General features: G+C 65.3%; 2 protein-coding genes across 2 annotated transcripts; one reads left to right on the top strand and one right to left on the bottom strand.

Annotated features, from left to right (window-relative positions):
- The first annotated feature begins 244 nt into the window (after positions 1 to 244).
- RHOC (ras homolog family member C) lies at positions 245 to 7,842 on the top strand. The gene is made up of 5 exons (XM_084302100.1): positions 245 to 310; positions 5,998 to 6,155; positions 6,428 to 6,548; positions 6,822 to 6,952; positions 7,175 to 7,842. Exons 2-5 carry the CDS (start codon positions 6,000 to 6,002, stop codon positions 7,346 to 7,348), a joined length of 582 nt encoding a protein of 193 aa, XP_084158226.1. The 5' UTR covers positions 245 to 310; positions 5,998 to 5,999; the 3' UTR covers positions 7,349 to 7,842.
- Positions 7,843 to 8,035: 193 nt separating this feature from the next.
- MOV10 (Mov10 RNA helicase) lies at positions 8,036 to 14,192 on the bottom strand (the record flags this gene model as incomplete). Its single annotated transcript, XM_084302103.1, is given in 22 exon segments — positions 8,036 to 8,534; positions 8,619 to 8,707; positions 8,852 to 8,977; positions 9,083 to 9,157; positions 9,236 to 9,427; positions 9,503 to 9,626; positions 9,807 to 9,909; positions 9,986 to 10,105; positions 10,195 to 10,296; positions 10,299 to 10,334; positions 10,337 to 10,577; positions 10,670 to 10,831; positions 10,918 to 11,065; positions 11,162 to 11,338; positions 11,479 to 11,633; positions 11,739 to 11,892; positions 12,007 to 12,129; positions 12,335 to 12,575; positions 12,656 to 12,894; positions 12,986 to 13,116; positions 13,263 to 13,359; positions 14,059 to 14,192. Coding segments are annotated over 22 exon segments (3,084 nt in total). The 3' UTR covers positions 8,036 to 8,419.
- Between the last annotated feature and the right edge of the window lie 1,816 nt (positions 14,193 to 16,008).

The following is a 16,008-nucleotide window of genomic DNA, read 5'->3' as shown; positions in this document are numbered from 1 at the left end:
GCCGGTACCGGGGCTGCCCCTCTGCTCCCCTCGGTAACGACACCCGGGGGTACCTCGGAGGGGGCGCACGGGGCTGGGCTGGGGGCAGCTCGAGGGGAGCCGGGCTCAGCCCGTCGGGGCCGGGGGCAGCGCGGGGCTGGGTCCCGGCTCGGCTCAGCCCGGCCCGGTTCAGCCCAGCCCGGCCCGGCCCGGCTCGGTTCGGCCCCGTGCGCTCCGCCCCCCGCGGGCGGCCCCAGACCGGGGCGGCCCCGCCCGAGCCTCGCTGCGGAGCCGGGGCCGGAGCCGGGACCGGGAGCGGCGGCGGAGCGAGGTGCGCGCAGCGCTCGGGGCGCGGGGACCGGGGGAGCCCCACGGGGAGCGGTGGGGGGGGCAAGCCCCGGGCCGGGGGCTTGGCGGGGGTCGGGGCTCACCGGCACGGGGAGGGGGGCAGCGCTGGGGTGGGGCTCCTGGGCACGGGGAGGAGCCGGACTCGGGGGGGTTCCCAGCTCGGGGGGGTCCCCGGGAGCTGCCCTGGGCAGCGGCGCGGCCCGAGGGGGCGCACGGCCCCGGCCCCTCCAGAAGAAGGGAAGAAGTTGGCTCTGCTCGCCGCGCAGCTCGGCGTTAAACATTTATCCGGGGGGGGGGTTGCAGGCAGCTGGGTTATGTCTTAGGAGCAGGGGCGCATTCCTAAAGCATGAGCGCGCCGCTGCCCCAGCGCACGGCGGCCCCCGGAGCCTCCCCGGAGCCCCCCGAGCCTTGGCCGGCCCTGGGCGGCTCTGCGCCCCCTGCCCCTGCCTCCAGGAGCCGTCGGGGGGTCCCGGCTGTTTCAGCGCACCTTGGGCTCTCCCCTGCTAGCTGCGGGCACTGGGCTGACTGCACGCCTTCAGCTGCTCCTGCCAGCCTCGGAGTCTGCAAGGAAACGCTCTTCCGAGTGGAGAAGGAGCCAAGTTGCTCTCTGCCAACAGCCTACCCGGGGCGTGTAACCCGCCTTGCCTGGCTGCCTGCAGTTTGCACTGGAGAGGCCCACGGACACGGAGGGTTAGGAAGGTGTTAGCAAACGTTGGCTGGCCCCGTGGCAGTGGCTGTGAGGCACTGCGCCACTCCAGGCATCTGCTCGGGATGGGGCACCAAAGCTTTCAGCAGGGTCCTGGTGCTGCTGTGCGCTGGGGAAGGCTGGCCCTTGGTGGGGGATGCGGGATGGCCGCAGTAGGATGTGCTGTGGGGAAGGAGGTGAGGACAGGAGGCAGACAGACACCAGACGGAGCCCAAGGTGGGAAGGAGGAGGGCTCGCTGCCACCTCGGCTCACCGGGGGGTGTTCCTTGCTGCCTGCTCCCGCTGTGCCACGTATTGTGCTCGTATTGCTTTCAGTGTGTCCGACTAAAATAAAATACAATCGGTAACTTTACTAGTTCAGCAGCAACACGTAAAAAGTTAGCTCGCCTTCTTTAGCCCAATGATGCAAAAAAGTCCAAAGTCCGTGGCTGTTGTCCTGAAGGCAGAACCGTGAGCTTCGTCTCAGAGCTTCTGTGCACGTGTGGTGTATTCACTGCTCCAGGAGTGGTCATCCTGCTCTCGCTTCCCTGGGTGCCATCGTGAGACAGAAGGCGTTTAAGTTAATTACAGTAAGGCTCCTTGCTCCTGTTAGTGCTTGTAGGATGTGTTGATTTCTGGGTATCCGCACACAAGCTGCCAGCCCTGCAAAAGAAGCCGTGTGGGATTTGCTGGGCAGTAAGCCCAGGGGGTCCCGGCTGGCACCGGAGGGGCTCTGCTGCTCTAAGGGCTGGTGGGGCAGAGGGGGGAGCCGTGTGCTCCGCGGCGTTTCTCCCTGGCAGCAGCAAGCAGCAGGCACAAGGCTTCCCACAAACACAAGCACTTGGGGTTTCGGGACTGAGATACGCCCAGGAGCTGGAAGCGGGGCCTCACTGCCATGGTGTTTCACTTTGGCACTGCCTTCCAGCCTCCCTTCCAGCTGGTGGATTGGTTTTCTGCTGCTGTTTAAGAATCCCCCAGATACCCGAGCCAGGAATTTGTCCGGCGCTGTGGGACTCGCTGCGGGTGATTCAGGCACCAGCTATGTCCCCCTGCCGTTGTCCCCAAACTCCTTCAGTCCCCTTGGAAGGATTTTAGCTTTGGGGCTCACAGGAGCTGTGAAACACTCCTGTGAGGCTCCCTGCTTTGCTGTCGCAGAGCTGCACACAGCAGCTCGGTGGGGTGGGAGCCTCCCCCCTGATGGGGTTTTTGGGGTTGCTGCCACCAGCCCTGGCCCCGCTGGGCTCCGGCAGCACCAGCACCGCCCCGTGCCTGCCCGAAAGCGGCTCCTGTTTGCCTCCCTCCTGGGGGCCTGTCCTGATGTGCCCTCGCCTGGCGCGTTTGGGGCTGTGGCAGCAGCCCTTTGCACACACAAAGCCATGTTTAGAAGTGGAGACAGCCTGTCCTCGGCTGCTCTGGGTAGAAAACCTTGTTTGTGTTCCCTGCTGGTGTTTCGTGCTCTCTGGGTGCCGCGAGCTCCCTTGGATCTCGTCTGCATTACGGGTTGCGCCGCCTGGGCCGAGGGCCTGTGCTTTGGGGGATTTGAAACCCAGCTGAATTCCTCATGAATATTTTAGCCTTGAACCTGGTTTGTGTTGCAATTAGCTCGGCTCCTTCCCAAGCAGAAGTTAAATCAAAACAGTCTGAGTACCCAGGATGCCTGAGTACCCAGGGCACTGTTGTTTGTTAAACCGCCGCCAGTTCAGCAGGAGCTGAAGACACAGCAAGGCCGAGTGGACGGAAACCTATCTCGGGCCCTTCAAAGGCTCCGTTTCCTCCTGTAATGCCGGGGGGGCCCCAGGGCCACAGCCCTGCCCGAGGCCACAGGAGCCGGGCCCTTGGCTTCCCCCTCTGGCTGCGAGCTCTGTGGTTTTGGGGACGTAGTGGACTCGGTGCCTGAAGTGGCAGGGTCCAAATGATGGTGCTGAGCGTTTTGTGAGCCCCTGGTCCTAGAGGCTCCAGGACTGCTGAGCCCCCCCCAGGTGAGGGGGGCTGCAGCGCGGGGCCGACCCTGCTGTGGGGAGCACCGGGTGTCCCTGCGAAGGTCCGATGCCTTCTTCAAAGCCTTAATGCCTCCCTCTGCCATTTCCTGAGATCCCGTAACAGAAACTAGATGAAAGATGCATCCTGCTGCAGAGGAATTCCCCGTTTCCTGCTCAGCAGGAACTTCGCTTTTTTGAGGCACGAGGCTGGGGGAGGCTGATCACGTAACAGCTGTGCCCGAGCCCTCGCTGTTTTTGTGACGATGACTTTAGAATAGCTGCTTGGAAGATAGAGCCGAGCAATTTTGTTTCGTTTTGCAATTTCTTGGCTTGCCGGAGGTGCTGCCTGTTCGGGGCCGGGCTGGGTGACCCCCGGCAGTCAGCTGCAGCCCTGGCACCCTGCAAAAGCTGGGTCGGTGCTGCTCAGCACCGGGTGCAGGCAGGTAGGTGCTGCTGCGTTTCATGCACCCCGTGGAGGAGCACGAGGTGTCTGCATTGAGGCACCCGCAGCGCTGCTCCCACTGCACCCTTGGGTGCTGCGTGTGCCAGGCTCGCTGTGGCTGTGGGCAGGCAGCAGCCCTCGCAGGGACCCCGGGTGTTACTGGTAGAAGAGTTCAAAATCTTCCCAGCCTCCTCCCGCCCTCCCTTTGGAGGCCAGCCTCGCATTAGCAATGGGCTATTTCTGGGCCGCTCGGCTGAGTAATGGAATGAGTTGTGCGGAGATTTTGGGCGGGTCGGGGCCTCTGCCCTGTGAGTCACCCGCAGGCAGGGCTCGAGGTGCTGCTGGGGCCCCCCCTGCTCAGGGTGGGTGCCGGCCCCGGCCCCAGCCCTGTCCCCATCAGCTCCTGCTGGGGGCTGTGGGAATGGGCTGGGCTGAGCCAGCAGCCCCCAGCACGCCGCGTGGCTCCGTGCAGATCAGATCTCAGGTCCGATATCCCGCAGGCTCTGCACGGGCAGACCTCGTCTCCCTGTCTGGACGCGGGCTGCCTGCCTCCAGTGCTGTTCTCTGTTCCCTGTGCTGCAGATGTACTGTTCCCCTGGCCTTGTGCTGAGTAGATACCAGTGCTTCCCACAGCACCTTTCCTCCTCCATCCCTCTGAGGTGCGGAATCGCAAAGCACCAAATCCCATTTTGCCGTGGGCAAGGGCATTTCCTGGGAGATCTTTTTGCCCACGAGCTTTCCTTTGCCTGTGCTGCGGAGATGGTGGCAGGGGAGCGAATGGGCCTTTGCCCAGACGAAAAGGATGGTTTGCAACAGGGGTGACGCATTTCTCGTATCCCAAGGGACACAAGCCCCCCTCCCTGAGGGCAGGAGACTGCTCCAGCCCTGGCTCCATACTCAGACGTGGTGCCTCCTCATGGTGCCCTCCCCGGCTGTTTGCCCATGCCGGGGGGACAGGGGGGACCCTGGCCCTGCTGGGGAGCCAGAGCCCGTATCTGGATGAGACCTTTGCCTCCCGCTCCGTGTGCAGGAGCTGCAGTGGTGCTGAGCCCTGGGGGGGTGTTGTGGGAGGCTGCGGAGTGGGGCACAGCCCTGGGAGGTTTCCGTGGGGCAGAGGCAGCTTGGCGGTGACCTGCTAAGCGTGCAGATAAGAGGAGCTCTCCTCAGCCTGCTTTGAAATGCAAGTCAGCCGCAGTGTCTAATTTCTTAATCCCTCACTTGCAGCTAATTACAATGCAGCCTCGCTCGTGTTTTTCTCTTTTCCTTCCTTTATGCCGGGGCAGGGTGTGTGTGTAATCGCCCTGGGAGTCGCCAGCTTCTCTCACAGGAGCCGTTTGTGTGCTGGGCTCCGGCTGAGCGCAGCGCAGGGCATTTCCAGGATCCCAAGCAGGCTCTGGGGGAGTGGTGGCAGCTCCGAGCTGTGGGTGCCGCAGGGTCATGGCTGCTGAATCCCCCCAGCACCTCCAGCAAACACCTCCTTTCCAGGGCTGCCACACCTTTCTGGTGAGCTGCAGCCTCCCCGGCCCGCAGAGCAGTGTGTGCCCTCCCAGGGATTAAACCGTGAGCTGTCATCGTGCGCCTTGCCCTGGATTCCTGCAGGGATGGAGGAGTAATGGTGTCACAAGGGGGCCTAAGAAATAGGTCGGGCTCCAGACCGAGGTTTCTGGGGCCTGGAGGTGTCAGAGGGCTGCGATCCCAGCCCTGCTGCTCCATCAGGCTTCAGGGCAGGCGTTTCCTGGCATCCTGCTGGGTCATTCCCAGCTTCAGCTGTGGTCGCAGTCCCTAACTCAGGGATGCGAGGTGTGCTCTTATGGGGGAGCAGCCGTTTCGCTGGGGGCAGAGGGCAGCCGGCTTGGCTGGGGGGCTCGGCTCCGCTCGCTGAGCCGTGGCTGGCAGCGTCCCCTGCCCCGGTGCCAGCTCCTGGCCGGGTGGCAAAGGCTCCTTTGTGACAGGGCTGGGAAGGGGCCAGCCCAGCGCCCGGTGCCAGGCGCAGGTTGGGCTCACTCAGGGCCCCAAAAGCTCAGTTTGGCGCGCTCCTGCCACTGAGCTGATTATTTCGGAGCCAGTGAACATGCCCGGGTGACACCCTGAAGAATTTCTAATCTGAAAATAAAGCCAGAGGGTGTGTGCGACTGAGGTCAGCACACAGCCCGTGTGCCCGGGCTGGGGGCATAGCGAGAAAACTCAGCTGGGGGAGCTGGTGGCTGGGGCCAGGCACCCACCCTCTGCAGCATTACGGGGTGAAAGGGGCTCGTCCCGGTAAGGTGTTTTTGCAGGGGGTCCCCTTGTGCAGCCTCTGCACCGCTCACGGAGGCTGGGCCACTGCACGCAGTGCTGGGTATAAATGTGGGGCTGCTTCCAGCTGCACTGCTCCCTGCAGTGCCTGCGGGCTGCTCTCCTGCTGCCCTGAAAGCTGCTCACACCGAGGTGTGCCGTCGTGCCTGGTCCTGTGCTCCCTGGGGCAGCTGCACGAGAGACCCCGGGGTGTTGGGGCCAGGAGGCAGTGGGTGCACAGGCTGCCTGTGGCCATGGCCCTGCTCACCCGTCCCCTCCCGGTCCCGCAGCGATGGCAGCCATCAGGAAGAAGCTGGTGATCGTGGGAGACGGTGCCTGCGGGAAGACGTGCCTGCTGATCGTGTTCAGCAAGGACCAGTTCCCCGAGGTCTATGTGCCGACGGTGTTCGAGAACTACATCGCTGACATCGAGGTCGACGGGAAGCAGGTGAGGGGCACCGGAGCTGGTCCCATCCCCCTGTTCCCGTGGCTCTGTGGGGTGGGTGGTGAAGGAGCGAGGTTCGGGTGGCTCCGATGCTCCCTGCACCAGCAGTGCTTGGGAGGGAGCCCTGCGGCTCCTGGGTTTCTGGGTCACCCCGAACCTGCCCCAGTTTGAGGAGGACCCCGGTTACAGCCGAGGGAGATAAAAGTGCTGCTCCGGGCCCCACAGCCTGCCTGCAGGGTCTGCGAGCTGCTGAGCCGTGTCCCTCTGCCCCACAGGTGGAGCTGGCGCTGTGGGACACGGCCGGACAGGAGGACTACGACAGACTGCGGCCCCTCTCGTACCCAGACACGGACGTGATTCTCATGTGCTTTTCTATCGACAGCCCCGATAGCCTCGGTAGGGCTCAGGGAAAGAGGGGGAACGTGGGGTCCTGCAGAGCTGGGTGCTGCTGGCTGAGCTCCTGCTGCCACCCTGAGCTCCGTGCCATTGTGTTTGGGTGTTTGGGGGTGTCAGGTCTCCCCACTGCCCCCCTGGCTTTATGTATGCTCTGAGAAGATGCTGGGAACGCACGGGGTTGGGGAGCATGGGGAGGGCACAGCTTGGGCTGGGACCGTGCTGCTGCGCACCCCAATGCCCCTTGGCTCAGGGGGTGCGTGCTGCCTCCCGCAGAGAACATCCCGGAGAAGTGGACCCCAGAGGTGAAGCACTTCTGCCCCAACGTGCCCATCATCCTGGTGGGGAACAAGAAGGACCTGAGGAACGACGAGCACACGCGGCGGGAGCTGGCAAAGATGAAGCAGGTGGGGAATGCGCTGCGGCCGGGCGCGTGGCCGTCGGGGGGTCCTGGCTTTGGGGTGTGCAAGGGGCCGGGGTATGGGGGCCCCTCTCCCTGTGCCACCTCCCCAGGGTTCCCTCCTGCAGCGCCCAGTCCAGGCGCTGGGGGATGCCCCGCCGGCCATCGCTGTGCTTCTCGCTGCTGTCATCGGGCGATGTTCCCAAACCTCCTTTCCGATGTCATGCAGGAGCCCGTGAAGCCAGAGGAGGGAAGAGACATGGCCAACCGCATCAACGCCTTCGGCTACCTCGAGTGCTCGGCCAAGACGAAGGAAGGCGTGCGGGAAGTCTTCGAGATGGCCACCCGCGCGGGGCTGCAGGTCAGGAAGAACAAGAAGCGCAGGGGCTGCCCGCTGCTGTGAGCGGCCGGCCGGCGAGGCGGGCACAGCCCCGAGCAGCGTCCGGACACCGCAGCCAGAGCTCATCCCACCCGAGAGCTGCCCCAGGTAGGCGGGCAGCCCCGTGCCCTGCCGGGGGGGCAATGCCTTCAGCTCGGCAGCTCCGTGGCACCCCGTTGTACAGCCATCCCCCCGGCTTCGCCTGTGCCCTGCGCTGGGCAGGGCTCGTGGCCCGGGGGCTGCTGGCCACCCCCCCACGGCTTGTGGCCACGGCCTGCTCGGGCCCTCTGCCCCTGCCTGGGATGGTCCCACTGGGGTTTTATAGGGACTTCAGCCCTGTCCGGGCAGAGCCATGCCACGAGGAGCTGGAGCCGGGCCTGGCTGCTGCCAGAAGTGCCCCCCCCGGGCCCAGTGCTGGGGCAGGGCCTCGTCCAGCCGCCTCCGAGGCTGAATCGCTACGGACTTAGCACCAGTAAATTGAACTGTGTAATTGGGAGAATAAATGCAAAGTGGTATTTCAGTAATGGCAGCGCTGCTTCCGTGGCCTCCTGCGGGCCGTCCTTGCTGGGCTTGGTCCGTGCCCCTCGTGCCCCCCCAGGACTGACACCAACGCTCTCAGTGTTTTCTCTGTTTATTGGGGGAAAGAAGGTTGTGTGCCCGCACACCGCCCAGCTTGGGGGCCAGGCGAGAGCAGTCAAAGGCAATTGGCTTTCTTTGGCTGTATCAAAAATTGATTAAAACCAAATAAAATTGGTCCGTGGTCCCACTCTGCAAAGGGGTGGGGGGGGTCTCAGCCCTGTGGTCTGGGTCAGGCTCGCGGCTGGCAGCCGCAGTCACCTCTCCCCTGCCACAGGGACCCCGGGCAGGGCCCCGCACGCACAGCCTGGGCTCTGCAGGGATGCGTGGGGAGCCCGGGGGGGACCCAAGGACGAGGTGGGGGGAGCAGGAGGCTGCTGCAGCCAGGGGCCAGGTCGGGGTCGCAGGAGCTCCGCGGGGCTGCTCCCGCTGAGGGGTTTTCCTTTGGGGAAGCCCCACGGGTCAGCAGCGTGCGGAGCTCCTGAAGGACGGCCCGTGAAGCCCCGGGGTACCTGGCTGCTAAGTGCTGAGGTGCAGGGAGTTGAGGTGGGCCGCGAGGCTGTCCTCCTCGGGGCTCTCGTCCTCGAAGGGGTAACCCGTGTAGCCGCCCTTCTCCTTGCAGTACCTGAGGAACCTGGCGGGCACAGCAAGGGCTGAGCACGGCCCCGAGCCCGGCCCTGAGCAGCAGCAGCAGGGGGCAGCCGGGGGGAAGGCTCACCTCTGCCAGTGGGGGTCCGTGCTGAGGACGACCGGGTTGCCCACCACTATTAGCAGAGCCTTGGCCCTGGTGAGGGCCACGTTGAGTCTCTGGAGAAGGGAACAAGAGCGAGGGCTTCACCCTGCAGCAGCACCTCCCGGTACCGGGCTCCGGAGCTGCATCCTGCACCCACAGCAGCTCTGCCTGGCTGCAGGCAGCGGGGAGCCGAGGGGGCTGCTCGGGGGGCACCGTACCTTGGGGTTCTTGAGGAAGCCCAGGTTGAAGGTCTGGTCGAGCTGGAAGTACTCGCTGCAGCTGCGCACGGTGGAGATGAGGATGACACGGCGCTCCTGGCCCTGGAACTCCTCCACGGAGCCCACCTGGGGTAGGTGGGGGTGAACGGCTGCTGGGGCACTGCTGCCTCCCCCAGCCGCACATGGGAACCCCCCCGGGCTGAGCTGCACTGGGGCTGGGCCCCTCTCTACCTTCAGCTTCCTGATGTCCGGCAGCGCCTTCAGGACGGGGTCGTGGGTGGTGATGGCTTTCTGGATTTTCTCCACCTGCAGAGGCACGCGGCACGCTGCAGCAGCATTTTGGGGAGGGGGCTGCGCCGCCCCCCGCTGCCGCCTGCCCCTCACCTGCTTCCTGTAGGGAGAGATGATGCCGATCTCCTTGGGCGAGATGGTGGGGCAGCCCCGCTTGCCCTGGCTCTGCAGGAGCTTCTTGAGGTATTGGACCAGGATCTCGATCTCAGCCGTGTTGAAGAACGAGGGGCTCTTGGCTTCTCTCTGGTCTTCCCCGCAGACCCCGTGGAAGATGATGGGGAAGCCCTGGGGGCGCAGAGACTTGAGGTCAGCGGGACTGCAGCTTGGGGCCTCCCAGCCCCTGCCCTGGCACCCCCTCACTTTTTTGGGAAGCTCCTCCCAGGCACAGTAGAAGTTGCGAATATCAAACTCGTCGCCCTCGCAGGCCTTCAGCTCGCTGTCGTAGAAGAGCTCGTTGGGGATCCTGAGGATGGCCTCGTGGGACCTGGGAGAGGTGGGACAAGCGTGCAGGGGGTGGCCCCGATGCTCTCCCCGGGCACTGTGTGGGGTTTGCCCCATCTCCCGCACAGGCTGGGGCACCACAGGGCTCAGGGACACCCTTAGGAAGGGGAGCTGGAGTGCGGGGCAGCTCCCCGTCCCGGCCCCACTCTCGTCCCATCCCCACCTGTAGTTCCAGAGCAGTTTGGTGACGAACCGCGAGTTGTAGCCATCACTCGTCTTCTCATACAGCTTGTTGTGCAGCATCAGCCTCTCCAGCAGCGAGGTGCCTGCACACACCAGACCCGTGGCTCCCCGCCGTGCCACTCGGGCGCCGGCGTCGCTCCCACCCCTGCCCTCGCTCACCCAAGCCGTGCTCCTTGGCCAGTGGCGACCTCAGGACGGGGCCCAGCTGCTGGGGGTCTCCTGCCAGCACCAGCTGCCCCCCGTCGGGGTTGCTCTCCGGGTCCATGGCAGTCAGGAGGCCTGGGCAGAGGGAGCTCAGCGCTGGCTGCGGGGTGGGGAAGGGAAAGGGGGACCCCGGGGGCCGTGATGCTGACCCGGGAGCCACTCACCAGCGATAGCGACCACGCTCTCCGGCTCTACCGCGTGGCCGCACTCGTCGATGAAGACGTGGGAGAAATAGCCTGGGGGAAAGTTGGCCGATGCCAGCCTGGGGAAAGGCAGCGTGAGGCTGCGTGAGTGGTTCTGCCTGCCTGGCCAGCCTTCCTCCCCTCACCATCACCCTCCCCGGGGCTGCCCCGCTCTCCTGCATCCCCCCCCGTTGCACCCCAGCAGGGAAGCCCCTCACTGCCCAGACACGAGGCGACCCCCATGGACGTGGGGACTCTGACCTTCCCGCTGTCACCAGCGTGGTGATGATGATCCGGTAGCGCCCCAGGAACTCCTTGCTGGGGTACACGTAGCAGTCCTGCTCGTCGTCCCTGTTAGAGCAGGGCTGGAACAGGGGGGTTAGGTGGGAGCCCCCTCCCCTGGGGCCACCAGCCCGGTCACGCCAGGGGGGTGCTGGGCAGAGGGGCACGGACCTACCCTGATTTCTGTAGGCACCTCCCGGTAGCTCCTGGAGCTGGCCATGATCCTGTAGACGTAGCGGGGGGCGATGTCCGTGATGAGGCGCTGGCACAGCAGGTCAGCGGCGCTGTTGGAAGGGGCGCAGGCCAAGATCCGGGCGTCCTTGAAGCACGCCCACACCTAGATGGGGAGGAGGGGGTGAAGGCGCTGAGCCCCACGGGGCCGGCAGCGATGCCATGAGCTGGTCCTGGGCCCCAGACACTCACCTGCTTGATGGCCTCCACCAGGGTGACTGTCTTGCCAGTCCCAGGAGGCCCAAAGATGAGGTATGGGGCCGGCCTGGACATCCCCGTCACGATGTGCGTCACGGCTCTGCGCTGCTCCTCATTTGTCTGCAGCTTGCTGTCGAACCAGCTGTAGGAGCCGAGGCTGAGCGTGCTGGGTCCCCGTCCCCCCGTCCCGTCCCATCCTGTCCCCACGGGGCAGCTGGCCCCAGGCACCGGGACTCACCGGGGCTGGTAGGAGCCCGAGATGAGAGACTTGTTGCAGGAGGCAGAGGGGAAGAGGAGGCTGGCCAAGCCCTGCTGCATGGACAAGGCTGCAGCCCGGTGCTGGACCTGCAGCGGCAGGCGGCTGAAGGTGAAGGTCACGTCGAACTTCAGCTGATTCACAAACTTGTTCTTTAACCTGGGAAGGAGCGGCGTGAGCTGGGCGCGGGGGACGCTGCCCCATGGCCTCCCCTGCCCTTCCCCACCCGTGCCCGGCCTTTGGCACCGAGTGGGGCTGCCGGGGCCCCGCCAGCCCAGCTGGGAATGGACACCACTCACTTGGGGGAGAAGCCCAGCCTGACCTTCTCCAGCTCCACGTCGTGCACGTAGCCCTTGTACTGGACGAGCGGGGAGCTGTCCCGCTCGCTGCTCAGGCTGACGAAGAGGTGGTCGCCCCTCAGCACGGACGGGCGGTTCTCAGCCACGCCGGGCACCTGCACCAAGCGGCCAACATGATGCCAGCGTGCCGCCAGGGCCACCCCGAGCCCCTGGCCACCCCTGAGCCTCTGGGGGCTGCCGCAGCAGCTCTCCCTACTCACATCGAGGACCAGCAGGTGCCTGTCCTGCACCATGGTCACCTCCTGCATGTCGTAGCGGCGGATGTCCACCTCCATCTGGATCTCCTCCAGGTGCAGCAGCAGCTGGAACTTCTGCTGGTAGTTCCCAGCATGTAGCGGTGCCTCCAGCAGCGACCTAGGGGCCAGCGCAGGGGGTGTCACCGTGCCCCAGTGGCCCCGTAGGACGCAGGGGTAGCAGAGGGGACATGTGCAGTCCGGGGAGGCGTTGCTCCTGCCCGATTGCACTCACAGCATCTTAACCCAGCTGGAGGCAGGGTCGGTCTTGGGTCCGAGCTTGATTGTCTCCTTGAGGCTCTTCGGGTATGGGTAAGTGCTCAGTGGGATTTCTTTCTCCAACTCGTTTTTCAGGGAGCTGGGTAGAGGAGAGAGCGGTGCTGTGGGGACAGCCAGGCTGGGTTCCCCCCAGCTCTGTGACCACCCATGGCCCTGGCAAGTCACCAGCGCTGTCCCCAGCCACCGTCCAGGGACGAAAACACCATCACAGACAGCCTGGGTGCTGGAAAGCCGGGTCCCTATGAGTTGAAAGATCCCTGGAAGAGCCAGGGCCCGCCCCGTACCTGCTGGGGGGCACACCCTCCTCGGTGATGACCGTGACGGGGCGCTGGAGGTTGGCCTGGTAAGGCTCGAAGGACGACGTGGGCCCCAGCTCCTTGGCCAGCTGGCTCTGAGCGATGGCAGCAACGGAGCGCCCGATGCTGAAGAACTCGCCCGACTCCTTGGCGAAGTCGAACACCACCACGGCGCGGAAGAACCCGTTGTACTTGGTCAGGCACCGCACCTGGATGGGGTGCGTGTCACCTGCGAGGAGGGGAGAGCTGGGGGCCTGCGTCCTGCGTCCCCTCCCGGGGCCGTGCACCGAGCAGGGGCTGGGGCCGTACCTGGCTGCAGCAGCAGGGGCTGGCCCTGCGTCACCCCGTGCTGGTCCAGGAAGGAGAATTCCCGCAGGCGGCGGAGAGAGTGGCAGTTACGCAGCCTCACGGCCTCCGTGCCCTGGTTCTTCACCTGGACGGTGACCGTCCGGGGCTGGCCGAGTGTCACATCGAAGCGGATTTGCCCGTTGGCCCGGTCGTGTTCTGAGACGATCTCTACCCCGTGCTTCCCTCGGATGAACTCGGCCCTATGGGAAGAGTGGGGTCAGGCTTCCCTGGCTGGGGCAGGGGTATCCAGGTCCCCGTGGGCAGCCACGGGCAGGGTGCCGGGGGTCCTACCACTTCTTGGCACGACTCGGTGACACTTGCGGACCGGTGCTGGGCTGCTGGCCTGAGGCAGCGGGTGCAGATGTCTCTACATTCGTTCTGGGTCTGCGGTACTGGTCTGCCACCACCACTCGCTTCTTCCCCTGCGAGGAGCAGCGAGCATCAGCGTGGGGCCGGGCACAGGCCCCCAGTGCGTGCCCGGGCCCTGCCGGGGTCTGGGGGCTCCTGCCGAGCCCGTCCCTAGGGCTGTGGGAGCTGCGGCAGGGCCCCAGCCCAGGCCCTCCCTCACCTTCTTGAAGTGCACGGACTCCCCGTGCACCTGAGCCTGGTGGGTCACCCTCAGGGCGTACAGGATGCAAGAGAAACTGGGCATCTTTGTGTCAGTCCTGCACACAGAAGAGAGAGAAGGTTCCAAGTGGAGATGAGAAAGGCCTGGCACTGGGGAGCTGGGAGGTGTGGAGAGGAAGGGGGTGAAGCCAGGCCCTTCACCCCAGACGTTCTCTCTGTTTTGGGGGACGGAGGGAGAGGGAAAAGGACCGGGGCTTTTCCACCGGCCCCCCAGATGTAGCAAACCCTCCGTCCCCGCAGGCTGCTCCGGCAGCACCGTGCTGTGCCACGACACCACACGGCTTCCTGGCCCCTGTCGCTGCAGGGACGGCCCCGGCCCCGGATCCTCGGCAGCGGGGGCTGCCCAGGGGGCACCTGCATGGACGGGGGGGGCTCCCCGGCTGCTGCGCCCCCCGCAGCTCCTCCCGCAGCGCAGTGAACGCTGGTGAACGGCGGGGACATTGCCCCGAGGGTCAGCGGGCGAGGAGGGGGTGTGCGGTGCCCCGGCAGTGCTCGGGGGGCTACCGGGGGTCCCCGCAGCCGGGATCGTCCCGGCACGGCCGAGGGGAGGCGAAGGGGAGCGGGGACACGGGGCCGGTGAACGGAGAGGTCCCCGCGGCACCCGGGGGGAGCGGCCGCCGGGCAGAGCCGGGCCCCGGCGCTTTGGGCTTTGGGGCTCCGGGATCCCCCTCTCCGGGGGCTCGGCAGCGCTGGGGGCTCCGTCCAGCCCCGAGGGGGGGGGGGGTCCCGGCGCTCACCTGGCGCGGAACTCGCCGCCGTAGATGGTGCGCAGCGCGTCCCGGCGGCTCTCCTGCTCCCGGCCCGTGTCCCGCAGGAATTGCACGAACTGCTCCCCGCAGCGCCTCGCCTCCGCCACGCTGAACCGCGGCATGGCCGAGCCGGGACGTGCCGAGCCGAGCCGGGATGTGCTGAGCCGGGACGTGCCGAGCCGGGACGTGCCGGGCAGGGGCTGGCTCCGCTGGGAGAAACGAAAGCGAAAGGGGCCGAACCCCACGGACCCGCCCGCTTGGGACCGGGGCAGGGCCGTGGGGGAGCTGCCCCCGCCCAGGGCCTCCCCGCCGCCCCCCCGGGCCCGGCCTCGACCCCGATCCCGACCCCTGGTCCCGCATCCCCCTCCCGACCCCCCGATGTGGGGGGGGGATCCCGGGGCTCGGCCCCCGCCGCAGACGTCGGGAGCGGGGGGCAGCGGCAATGCCGGGGCCGGGCCAGCCCTGCGGGCGCCCCGTCGGGCGGGGGGGGGCAGCCGGGGTCGCTGCCAGGGCTCCGAGGGCAGGAGCAGCCCCCAGGTGCGCGGCATCGCTCGAGCCAACGACGGGGGGAGAGCTCCCAGGGCTCCCGCAGCTGCTCTGTATAAATAGGGCAGCGGCAGCACCGGCTGGGTCTGTGTTGGGCTCTGCCTCTGCTTTCTCGTGCTGGAGCTCTCCAGCTCTGCCTAGCTAAGGGTGGGGATCCTCGGCTTGCTTTGGTAAAACGGTCTCGGGCCCTGGGACTGCTCGTGCTCTCTGCGGCCGAAGGACGCCAGGGTAAGTCTGCTGCCTTCGCCTCCCCGGGTCTGGGTAAGTGGTTTTGTGACTCAAGCACTGCTGCTGATACAGCGCGCTGCGGGGGCTGCGGGAGGGTGCTGGGGTAGGGCTCCCACACTGTGGGAGGGCGCTGAGGCTTCAGAAAGATGGATGTCACTTTTGGAGAAGTTGCTCGTAAGCCTTTTTGTCGCGTTTTGCTGGCAGAATCCTGGAACTTTAAGCTTTGAGCTCATGAATAGCTAGGAAAGCTCTTTCTGTGGCAGGCTGTGCTCAGCTGCCCTGGCTTGGTTGAGCTGTGGTGCCTGCTCACTGTGCTGGGCCTGGGGTCAGGCTCTGACTGGTAAATAGAGCCTGGACGAGTCAGCCCCTAGCTGGCCTTGGTCTCACCTGAAACCTCAGGGCCCAAGCAGAGAACAGCAAACAGCTTTAGAGTGTGTCACTGCTGGCAATTGCTCAGCGGCTCGGTCGCAGTGAGTTGCAGCGCTGAATTTTGTTCCTCCAAGGAGCTGGGAAGTAGCTGAGACTGGGACAGCTGAGGCTGCTGCGGAGAAGGCTGCTGAGGGAGAAGGGTGAGGAGGTAGGTGGGGGAATGAGCTGGCCCTGGAAGTTGGCTAGCTGAAGTTTGAGAAGGGCAGGGAGATAAAAATTGTCTTCAGACTGGAATGAGTGGGGGTGAACTCCTCGCAATTTAACAAACTAGGATCAGTAAAAGACTAGCCTTGAAACAGGCTGTGCTGGTAGATAAAAACTCTGCTGTGTGCACAGCCTTATCTCAGCCCCCACTCCCCCCCCCAAACCCTCAGCCTCGCATTGCTGGAATTCCTGCAGCATTTGCCTGGTTGGGGCCACAGCCCACAGCACCTTCGGCACTCATCCACACCTTTCATCTCCAAGCTGCAGGGAGGAAATGGTTGCTACAGATGCTGGTGATAGAAGTGCTGTCCTTGAGTTGCTCTTAGCACAGCTGTGTGCAAACCGAGCTGAGGACAAGAACTCCCACTAGCACTCCGGCAGCCTTGCTTTGTCTAATGCAAATGACGTGGGGTGTATGGACTAGATGATCTTTGAAGACCCCTTCCCGCTGTACTGTTCCTGTGTTATACGCGTGTGTGTCCTGCAATGAGTTTCAAAAGTGGAGTGTAAGAGGCTACGAGGTGTTGCAAC

Source organism: Netta rufina (genome assembly GCF_964035555.1).
Source record: "Netta rufina genome assembly, chromosome: 26".
Lineage (NCBI taxonomy): Eukaryota > Metazoa > Chordata > Aves > Anseriformes > Anatidae > Netta > Netta rufina.
Note: the sequence above shows the minus strand (reverse complement) of the source record. Positions and strands in the feature narration are given on the sequence as shown.